The sequence below is a fragment of the Acanthisitta chloris genome, unplaced genomic scaffold, assembly GCF_000695815.1.
Source record: "Acanthisitta chloris isolate BGI_N310 unplaced genomic scaffold, ASM69581v1 scaffold17350, whole genome shotgun sequence".
In the NCBI taxonomy this organism is placed as follows: Eukaryota; Metazoa; Chordata; class Aves; order Passeriformes; family Acanthisittidae; genus Acanthisitta; species Acanthisitta chloris.
In genome coordinates, this window is record NW_008653493.1 from 5,345 (window position 1) to 15,881 (window position 10,537).

General features: G+C 39.2%; 1 protein-coding gene across 1 annotated transcript in view; it reads right to left on the reverse strand.

The window, feature by feature from the left end:
• LOC103808581 (SLIT-ROBO Rho GTPase-activating protein 1-like) overlaps nucleotides 1-10,537 on the reverse strand; it is a gene marked incomplete at its 3' end in the record, with an annotated part of 15,994 nt that overhangs the window by 4,056 nt on the left and 1,401 nt on the right. The window contains exons 3-4 of the mRNA XM_009081375.1: nucleotides 3,919-4,101; nucleotides 3,400-3,528 (exon numbers count right to left, since the gene is read on the reverse strand). Of these exons, the coding sequence (XP_009079623.1) occupies nucleotides 3,400-3,528; nucleotides 3,919-4,101 (312 nt within the window). The remainder of the gene's footprint in view (nucleotides 1-3,399; nucleotides 3,529-3,918; nucleotides 4,102-10,537) is intronic.

The window sequence follows — 10,537 nt, forward strand, 5'->3', positions numbered from 1 at the left end:
AAAAAAAGGTCCCTACCTTCCTCTTATACCCAGATAAATCTAATGAACTCAATTACATGGAAATCTTCAAATAATGAGTAATAGTATGTGCCATATGGACAGAGGCTGGTAGTAACAGCCAGATTAGCAGCAGTCTGTACTGTGTTCTGCCTCTGAATCCCCAAACCTTAAAAAAACCAAAATCTACACACTAGGCGAATCTTCTTTAATTTAGCTAAAAAGCAATCTTTACTACTTTTTACAAGATACAAATAAAGAAACCAACTAATTCTGTCCTCCCCTTGAACTAGACCCCAGTTTAGTCAGCAGAGAAGAGATATTAAACAGAAAATTCAAATTCCTCTGGTACAACATGCAGAGGACAGAAATACACTGTGTATATCAAATCCTGTTTATCTCTCTGCTTCTTTGCAAATGTTGGTCTCATCTATCAGCTCACTAAATGCATTAAATCATCCAGCTAAGACTCCAGCAATGTTTTTATATTGCTTTTATCACAAGAGCTTAAATGACCAACACACATCAGAAGCCCTGAGCTCTGTTAATGAAATGAAGGAGTTGAACAGTTCAGACTGAGTTCAGATGAGGAACCGTAATTTAGGATTAGCCATATGAGCCTCATAAATGGAAAATGCAGTGGAATCCAAATGAAAAATGGTAATTATTTTTGGATAGACAGGAATAGTTCCACAACCTTCCCCAATCTTATTTAAAAACTTGAACAGTTCACTGCATTCCTTCATATATTTACTCCATTTTTATTAGATGTATTTTTCAGTAGCATAGGAAAATATTTAGTTTCATTTATGGGCAACACCAACAGCTCAGGGAGATCTTAATTCCTTCCATGTTAACTGGAATTCAGACACAGAGGAGAGGTAATCCCCTTCTGTACAGGCAAAGAGAGTTTAGGGAAGCATGGAAAGTCAGGCAAGACAGATGGGGACAAAATAGAGAGGGCAAAGAACAAAGTCGCCACCACTGCTCTGAAAACTCCAAATTGTACCACAGCATTAATAGATTTGCAGAATGAGATAGTCTGGACTGTTGCAACATATGGTCACTGGGAAGCACGTCTCACATTCCAATGACTGAAATCTTGCCAAGACTCTCGCATTTACAAAAAGCGTTTCCTTTGTCAAGTGGCAAACACGCTATCTAAATACCGACGCTTTCACAGCATATTCTGATTAAATACAAATGTCTGAAAGACACTTCATTTAAACAAGCTCACAATCAGATTGAATTGGCTCTGAAGCAAATTCTGGTCGCACATGTTTATGGCCTACTCTTACACAACAGTGATGCAAAGGGCAGCTAGACTTTCCATTCAAATTCCTTAGGCAAGAGTAATTTCTAAAGCCATTTTGCCAAAGAATGTTATTGTCTACATTGGTCCATGGTTTTGAAAGAGCCATACAAAGTAGATATCATTTTTCTGCATTACCTAAATAACTGGCAGTTAAAAAGCTCTACTATTCATGGTTGTGTAAATATCTTTACATACACTAACTCCAAAAAGTGCTGTCTTTGCACATGTATGCACAGAGAGCTTTGCTTCTGCTCCCCTCACAATTCTTTGTAAAGCACCATGCCTGTGGCTCCTCCCCTCAGCTTTCACTGCTACAGAAACTTCTGTGGACATTGGTGAAATGGATAAGCATCAGATGCATCTTCCAACCTGATAAAAGTTTTGCCCAAGTAGAAACACACACAAGATGTTCACTGGGAAATGCGAGCTCCGAAAGTGAAGGCAGGAGAGATAACAAAATGAGCATCTTTCCAACTTCTTAGGTTGGTGGTGCTGGAAAGAAAAGGAAAGGGACCTTTCTTTCCTCCCAGCAGGCAAGAAGAACTCATAAAGTTCACATGTATCAGGCATGCCCTAACTAGAGGCATCATCCTTTAAGCAGTAGAAGGAAAACAATGTTAGGTAGGGTCAACTTCTCACTTGTGTGGTAACCTAGCAGGAACACTGCCTGTTCTTAGTTTTCTGCACTGATCATCCATCTATTGGGATCCCGGTGAATGCTTTCATTGCCTGGGCAGGCTAGATAGGTGGACCAGGTTGTGCAAGTGCATGGGTGCAGATAAGACAGGATAATACACAGCAGAACAAAACAGAAGAAATTAGAAGAGAGAAAACATGCAATAGTGACTATGAGGGGAATAGAAGAGACGTTGAGATAGAGACAGAAAAAGATAGTGAAAACCCAAGAAGATTAATTGCTATCTCTTACAGGAAAGCATGCAAGAAATGCAACAAAACCAGGGGAAAAAAAGTTGAATGGGAAAAGGAAAATGTTATAGCACAATCAGGCAAGATTTTATAAATTATAGAAAAAAACAGAAATGACAACTATAACTGACTATCAGTATTTAGACAACATATAATAAAACACATGCATGCAGCTATTTTAGTCCATTCATGTCAAGAAGGCATTTTTCCCTTTCTCTAACAGGTATGCTTCCTCCAGTCAGCAGAAATGAGAAAGCTCTTTTCAAATGCTGTATTAATTTATGATGTATTAGAAACCAGAGCTGTATGTGAATGTTGTTTACTATTGTAAATGACACATCTTACTGTTGCAGTAGAAAGCATATTCAAACACCCGGGATTTCATATGGGCCATAGGGGTGTACCCACTAACCTATTTAACCCTACTGTGCTAGTGAATGAATACTCTTGAGCTTGTGTTTGCGGCTCCATATTTTCTCTATCACATATATAGTCAGCTTAGAAGAGGGTGGGACATGACAGAGTGCAGGATGCTACCCCCACATGATGCAAAAACATCAATAACAGGTTCTGGAGACCAAATGTTGTCATAAGTCAACATTAGTGTACAACATCATTCTGCTAGGATGCTCTCACAGGAATAACTTACTGAAAAATCAGTCACAAGTCTGTTGATAGTACAGAATACAGGATTATGCCTGTTCTTCAAACTATATGAAGTAAGAAGCCACTGTGTATACAATTCCATAACTGAATTTATGAAACTTAACAATTTTGAACACACAGAGGAAATGCCTTCTTTTGGCTTTAACACCATTAGATGCCCACTGAAGAAGCTTCTTTTTTAAAAATATTTATACCCCAAAAATCCTTTAATAGTACAAAATGTCTACCTTTCTGTGTTATTCCTGTCATATTTTCTTTTGACGCATGGGGAGAAAACACAATGCTCTAACTTTAACATAATGTGTTCAGCATCCTATTGGCACCTTATTTTGTGAAATATAAAGTTAAAGGGAAAATCTGCTGGTTTTATCATACAGTATTATAAATGGTAAGTGTACTGTAGGCAACCCATAGGTCTAATGCATTCCCTTCAAAAATGAAAAAGTATTATTCCTGAACAGAATAAACATCAAAACAAACGTGCCAATACTTACGTCAATTAAATCCGAAAGGTCATGAATATAATACTTGAAGACAGAAGCATTTGTTGCTTCAAGAGTGAGCAGGTATTCATTACGGGCCTTAACAGATTTCAGCTTGTTTTCAGAATATTTTGCTTGGCGCTAGGAAAGACATTGCATATTAATGTATCTTAATTACTTTGGGTTTGATATGCAACAAAAATGGTAACAACTCAAGCACACATTTCTATCAGCAAGAAAAAAAAATCTTAATTGCCAGCCTGTTATGTATATAACAAATGTAATACAAAGTGAAAACTTAGTATTTTGTTTCATATGTGACAAGCGATATAGTAAGAATTACATTGGGAATAAAGTATTCCCCTCTGAACTGCAATTATGTCAAGTTATCTATAAGCCACTGCTAGTTTATTATGCATATTTTGTTTAATTTTATTTCCCATCTGGACTTCTCTTTCTAATATCATGCTAAAGAATGTCAGAGATGCACTGAATTTACTTCAAATGAAGCTAAATAAAAGGACTATTTACTTTTTCCTTCATTTTTTCAATCTTTTTCACAGAGCTCCGTCTCTGGTGCCTTTCTTCTAGTCGAATATGAAAAACAGGATCTCCTGACCTCCCAATCTGTTTTTCTTCTTGCTTCTCTGCCTCCTTCAGCTTGCTTTCTGCACTGATGCTCTCTGCATGATACATGTGGTATGTTTTCATGACCTGCAAATGACAGGAGTCAAAGGAGAGTTAGGAGAAAAAGAAAATATAAAGATATCTACAGAAAAATCAAAAGGTCTTTGAGTAAAATGTTCTCTTATAAACATAGACTGTGGGTAAATTTCTTTGCCAACAGAGATTGAGGACTTCTGGTAGCATTTTTCTTTTCTTATTTATTTAATAGTATCCCAATATGGATTTTTTCCTTCATTGCTCTGATAGGAAAGAGCACAAATAATTCTTATTAAGCTTCAGGATTCTTGTCTTTGAATGAAAATTCTTCTCTTTGAAGAAAACCCAAAAATAATGAACAACAAAACTAAATCTATATTGGTGCCATATCTATCTGATATATAACTATCTTCAGGGCTAAGTTAACAGCTTGGCCGTGGACACCGAATGCTCGAAAGCAGAAGGATCCCTTCAGCACTGAGGAAAGGGGAAGAAAGCAGAGCGAATGGGAAGCTTTGGTCTGGGAACACATCCCCAGCCAGCTGGATATATGTCCATGGCCTGGAAAGAAGTGGTTGCCAACTGCACAGCCAGCAGATTGAGCACAGTGTAAAACCAGATGAGAGCTAAAGGAGCTGCCTGATAAACAAGTTGTGAAGACATTTTCCCCATAGCCCACAGTTAATGCTATTAGCTTCCCTCTACACAGATGTTGGCTTTGCAGCTGAGAGAGCTTGGGCTGCCAGCATGCAAATACATGCTTGCACAGACCACAAGGAAGGAGAGGGACTAGTTTAGCCCAGTCCTCCCTTTCTTCTTCAAGCAAGAAAAACCTCAGCTTAAACGCTGTGTAGTGGGCAGCAAGCAACCACAAACCCCTTACCCATGCTGGGGAGGGCTGTCTCTGCCCACTTCCAGCAAAAAAAAATCTCCACCTTCCCCAACACTTTTTTTTTGTTGTTGCTTGTTTGGCTTTTTTTGTGTTGTTCTCTTAAGTTTCAAGCAGGAAGACATCCCCAGGCAGCCAGTGGCCTCGGCTCTTCTTTGCAGGGTGCCAGAGTTCTAGCCAGCAGATGTTACCTTGGGGTGAAGGCCATGCAAACCATACACATCTCCTCTGAGGGGCACAGCCAGGGAGGACTCAAATAGGCCTTCTGTGAGACCCATGGAAGAGATAGAATGGTTTGGGAGGCTGCATTGAAATGCTGCCTAGGGAGAGGCACACTTTTTGTAAGTGAGTAATTATGCCAGCCTAAGGAGCAGCCATAGAGTGGCAACCCAGAGAACATTAAAGCTAGATATTGCAAATTCACTGCAGCAAGGCTTAGCATGGGCTGAGACAAACCAGCTGCACTCATGTCAGTGGATGGCCGAACTGATGCATATTTGAAGTCTTGCGCAACAGAAAGACAGACACTTTTAGAGAGCTGCAATTTTGCATAACCATGCGTGTTATACATCATAACTGTGTGTGCTGCTATTTAAGACTGATGCCATGCTGCTGATAAAACCGATGTAGCATTATTAAAAATGAAACAAGCAATTCTTCACTAACTTCTTGTAGTAAGGTAAAACAGTTGGAGACAGCCATTAAAAAGAACAGCTTTGTTTTTATTTTTAGAAACCTAAGTTTACAGCTCTTTACTGAAAAGAACTCAACTGCGTGGAGCGGAACTTGGTGTTATTGCTGCTGCTATTTTACAGCACAGTTGTGCTCCAAGGCCTGACCAGAGTGCAGAGCTCCCTGCCCAAGCACTGCCTACACTGCTCAGGAAGAGCTGTTGCCCCAGCAGCTCACAGTCCACATGAATGAGGCAAAAACGCAAAGACGAATCTGGGTTAGGAAGAGAAGGCAAGCCCACACAGCCGAGGTCTGCAAGGTTCCCAGCTTCACCCAAACAGCATGTTTGGTCTCCTATATCCTGCACTTGCTCCTACAGTTGTCGATAATCAGTGCCCAGGGATTCTAACTCATACAGGCACATTAAAACAAAAGAATTACTGCAAAGAAAAGAAATTCAATCCTCAGAGAAATGATTTATAAAATAAAACAGAGATGCACAGCATGTGATATTGCTCTATTAAAAATTATGGGGAAAGGAAATAAAAAACCAATGTTGTGTCCTTCTCTTTTGGCCTTTCTATCCATTTTTAAAGTGTTTCTTTACATAATGCTATAGGTGTTTGCTTTTATTTTTTAGCTTCTGTTCTGCGTCAGCTCCAGAGACTTTTTAGTTGGTGGGACAAGGCAAACTCATGTGTTATATGACCTAGGAAAGTTATTTTCTTTTGTACTCTGCCTGCAGAGGGAAAAATAATATCTCAGAGTTTTCTAACTGTGCATTTCAAAGCATCTAAGCAGTGAAGAGAGGATTTGATCTGCCTGCCAAAAGCAGTAAGCACTCAAGTTTTATAAACAATTTTTCTGAGTGCCTAGTGGGCTAGGCATAAATGTCCTTCTGAGTGGCTGCAACATTTCAGCTCGCCTGCTTGTTGGACAAAGTACTTCTTGAAGGAGTACAAGTGTATCACTACCTGTTACCACCAATGTCTCCATGCTGACTCCACTAACTTCGCATCACTGAAGAGTATTCTGTCCTCTCACTGCCTTCTTACAGCACATGCTAAAAATCCAGGGTGTCTCACTCTACACTGATTGAAAGGCAAGTTTTGTGGGAGAACTACATAGACCTCATAGGCTTCATGGGGAGCCAAGATGTCTACTTGAAATTCGTGTTCTCGCAATGAACTCTGCACAAGCTCCTTCTACAAATGATTCCCAAGATAATTAAAACTGAAAAATCAGCTCCCTCTTTGGCAGTATTCACAGGGCAGGACAACAGAGTCTGTCCTGCCTGAGCCACACTGGCTTAGAAATCAACACAGGCTCCGTACAGTGCAGTGATCAGTCTATGCATTTGGTTCCGCTCCAGTTTGTTGTGTTGATAGCACTGCTTATCTCATGCACTAGTGACATAACTATTTTGCAAGCCTCTTGGGAAAGCTTCTTCAGGATTTGTCAACGTTTTCTTAAGAGCTGATACTGCAGCGGCTAAACTTAAGCTAGGGAGTTGGCTTCCAAGTATTTCAGCGCATACTTCCTTAACAAATTAGCTTAGAGTTTGCAAGCTAAGTTCCATATATGATTCTTTACCTTAACACTATAACCATCTTTTTGCCCTGGAGTTTTTAAGACTATTAGATATCATTAAACACAGTAACAGGTTTGCCTCCTAATTCTTGCAAATAGACTTATTGTATGAAGAGTTATGAGATCTCTAGATCTCCAATCTGTCAATATGTAACAGATCCATAGACCTGTTATTCAAACAACAAATAATCTGAGAAAATAAGCAGTAATGCTTCTCAAATGTCCACCAAACTGTTGAACTGATAGACTATCCTGTGAGAGTATCCATCACTGAACTGACTTTAATTAGCCCCCAAAGTGCTTATTGATCAGCCGTCAAGTATGCACTGAAAAGAGAGAGCAAGGCTGTAATTTTGCAGATGCTGAACTGTCATCATGACATGTGCTGCACTTCCCTGCTGTAGTGAACAAACATTGCTAAATGCATACCAGCACCCTTCTAAAATTAAACAGCGAGTTTATCTCCTACTAATTTAGCAGGTTTATTCTGCAGATCCAGTGATGTAAAATACAGATTTCTGTCAGAGGACTGTGTCAGACTACAAGCAGATGAGAAAGATTATCCTACCCTAACGTTGTACTTTCACACTTGTAGGTGACAGACTGTTCACACAGTGATATAAACATCCCGTCTGGTGTGCCAAAGTTTCAGAATCATTCATAAGAGCTCAGCAAGTAGACTTAGAGCAGAAGATAGCCCTTACCACAGGGAAGGGCACATCAGAGTACACCCTTAAGTAATTCTTTTATTTAAACCCACAAGTGTTATCTGGGCAAATCCATCAACAAGACAGCAATTAGGGCTGTACTTCTGTGGGCTACAGGAGAGGAATGCCCCCAGAGCAGGGCACTGGCTTTCCTTTTCTACACACATACTTCTTTTCTAGAAAACTTCCTAACCCAATCTAGTAAGACTGAACACTGCAACATTAAAATACATTGACATTACCATGTGTTACCATGTGCTTTATTTTTACAATAAAACTGCATAATTAAGAGCTTTTTCATAGTGTTTCTCAGGAAATAGGCTTTTACCAGAACAGTAGTTCACTCTGGTGCAATTACCATGTTTGAATTGTTTCAGAATTGTCTCTCCTAAGATGTGAGCTCTTATCAGAAGGTGGAGTCACAAGGGTTTCATTAAATTGGGTTAGTTAGTATTCTAATCGAGAAATAAATAAAATCTTATGCCAATTTTATTACATCAGTGGCCTCTTGCAGTTAAGTAGGCTCAGTATTAGCTGTTGTCAGTGTCCTGTTCACTTCCAAACTAAACTCTGATGTGGTTTTAGAAATGGTCACTGATATATTACTACCAATACAGAATTACTGATTTCACCTTCTCAGATCTCTGATGTGCTACAATACACTTAACATTCTACAGAGAATCCAGATTTTGTGTTATTTCAGCAAAGAAAAAAGAAGATCTGGCAGCAACTACCTTGAGAAATTAAACCAGCCAGAATATTTAAAGAGTAAGATAAAGCAAAGGAAAATGCAAGCGGCACAGCATCCTTGTTTTATTTAATGTCAAAATTGCTTTGAACTGTCCCTACTTTTTCATTTTTCTGAAAGCCTTACATTTGTATTGCTTGTGAAAAGTGTAATGCCAGTAGGATTAATTTGGAAAGCCAAGTGGGAGACATGAAGATGTATTTTTATGATGTGAATAACTTTTCTCCACCATTTGCTCTTAATAAATCTAGTCAAGACCTCCTTCCAATAAAGAAAAGTCTGCCTACTTTCTGTTTCCTACCATTCCCATTCACTCAGATGTTATTGATATATTCCAGTACTTGATCTGACAACGCAATATAATTTAGCCTTCCAGAGAAATAGAAGAAGAGTTTGAGTGAGGGGTTTTCTCTGTTGCTAAGATGATCTATTGTAAAATCAATAGTCTGTTACGTCTTTTAAGTCAACGTGTAAGAAGATTTCTAAACCCCTCAGTTCACAAAAAAACACCAAACCAAACCTCCTACAGCTTTCAGTTTGACTAACTTTTTCTCTTGTCCTTACCAGGAAATAAATTCCAATCTGTGACCCTACAGACCTAACTGAGCTCCTCTTTCCCCATCCCCCTAATTACTAATTAATACAGGATCTGGCCCTATGAACTGGTTAAAAAGGAGTTTCTGAGGCAGGAGTGCAATGCTAGATATTCAGAGATGGGTCCCAAAGTCACCTGCTTTTTCTGCCACCTTCTATGATACAGAAGACTAGGACACTTGATAATGCATTTTCACGAGAACAAAAGTCAGTGACTATTCTTGTACTTGGTTGCTTATGTTTGAACTTATCGATTAAAAATATTTGGATCCAATCAGCAGCAATTATTTTAAACATCCCATTTATTCCAGACCATTCTAGATAAACTGGTTTTGAGATACCTGGTGCTTGACAAGTCTGAAAGAAGGTTTGGTGAGGCATCAGATCTGGCTGGCATGCCAGAGATGGGAGGCATGCTAGAGGCAGGCAGTAGAGCTTTTCTTCATTTGGGTTTGAAGCAAGCATTTAAGTCATCCCTTGGACCCATAGCATTAGAGAAACCCAGGTATGTAACCTCTTAATATGTATGCCTAAGAGACTCAATCTTTAATTGAGAAGTTCTAGGAGGAACAAACAAAACATGCAACTTTTTTACATTAACCATACACTTGTGCCTCAGAACAAGAGCCTCTTACTACTTTAGCATTTAGTGATTCTCATTCTCTTCAATGCACTTTTGTACACCATCATTTGTTTCTAATTCTGCAAAGGCCTTAATTTACAGACCTTCCTTGCAAGATAAAGAATTGTGATAAGAAATAACCAGATTATTAAACTCTCTTCATACACATTAAAAGCTCTGGTACTTGCCCCTCCTCAAAGGCTTTAGAGGTGATTAGATTACAATAAGGCTTCACATTTTAACAGTTATATTTCTTGAAGGCACCACTCCTTTAGAAAACCAGAACCAAGTAGCAGGGAAAAACTTCAATATTAGTATATTACCCACAGACTTGAAATTAATTTGCTGAAAGTATTTCAGCACATGCTTCACTGTTTTCCTACCCTGGAAGCACAGGCACTAATCCTGAGCCTTGCCAGGCACTGGAGTTACACAACTGTTTAATTGAAACAAGACTGTATTTTCAGAGCTTATTCCCACTTGTGCAATGGCTTCTATAGTTGCTGATCCCCTGCAGCTGTGTGAATTGTCTGTGGCTATCACTACTTTGCAGAAGCTGATCCCAGCATACTCCACTGACTACAGGCCTAAGCCAACAAGATTTTGCAGTATTGCACCCTACAAAATCAGCGGTGGTTTCAGAGATAAACAGCTCCGAAGAAACC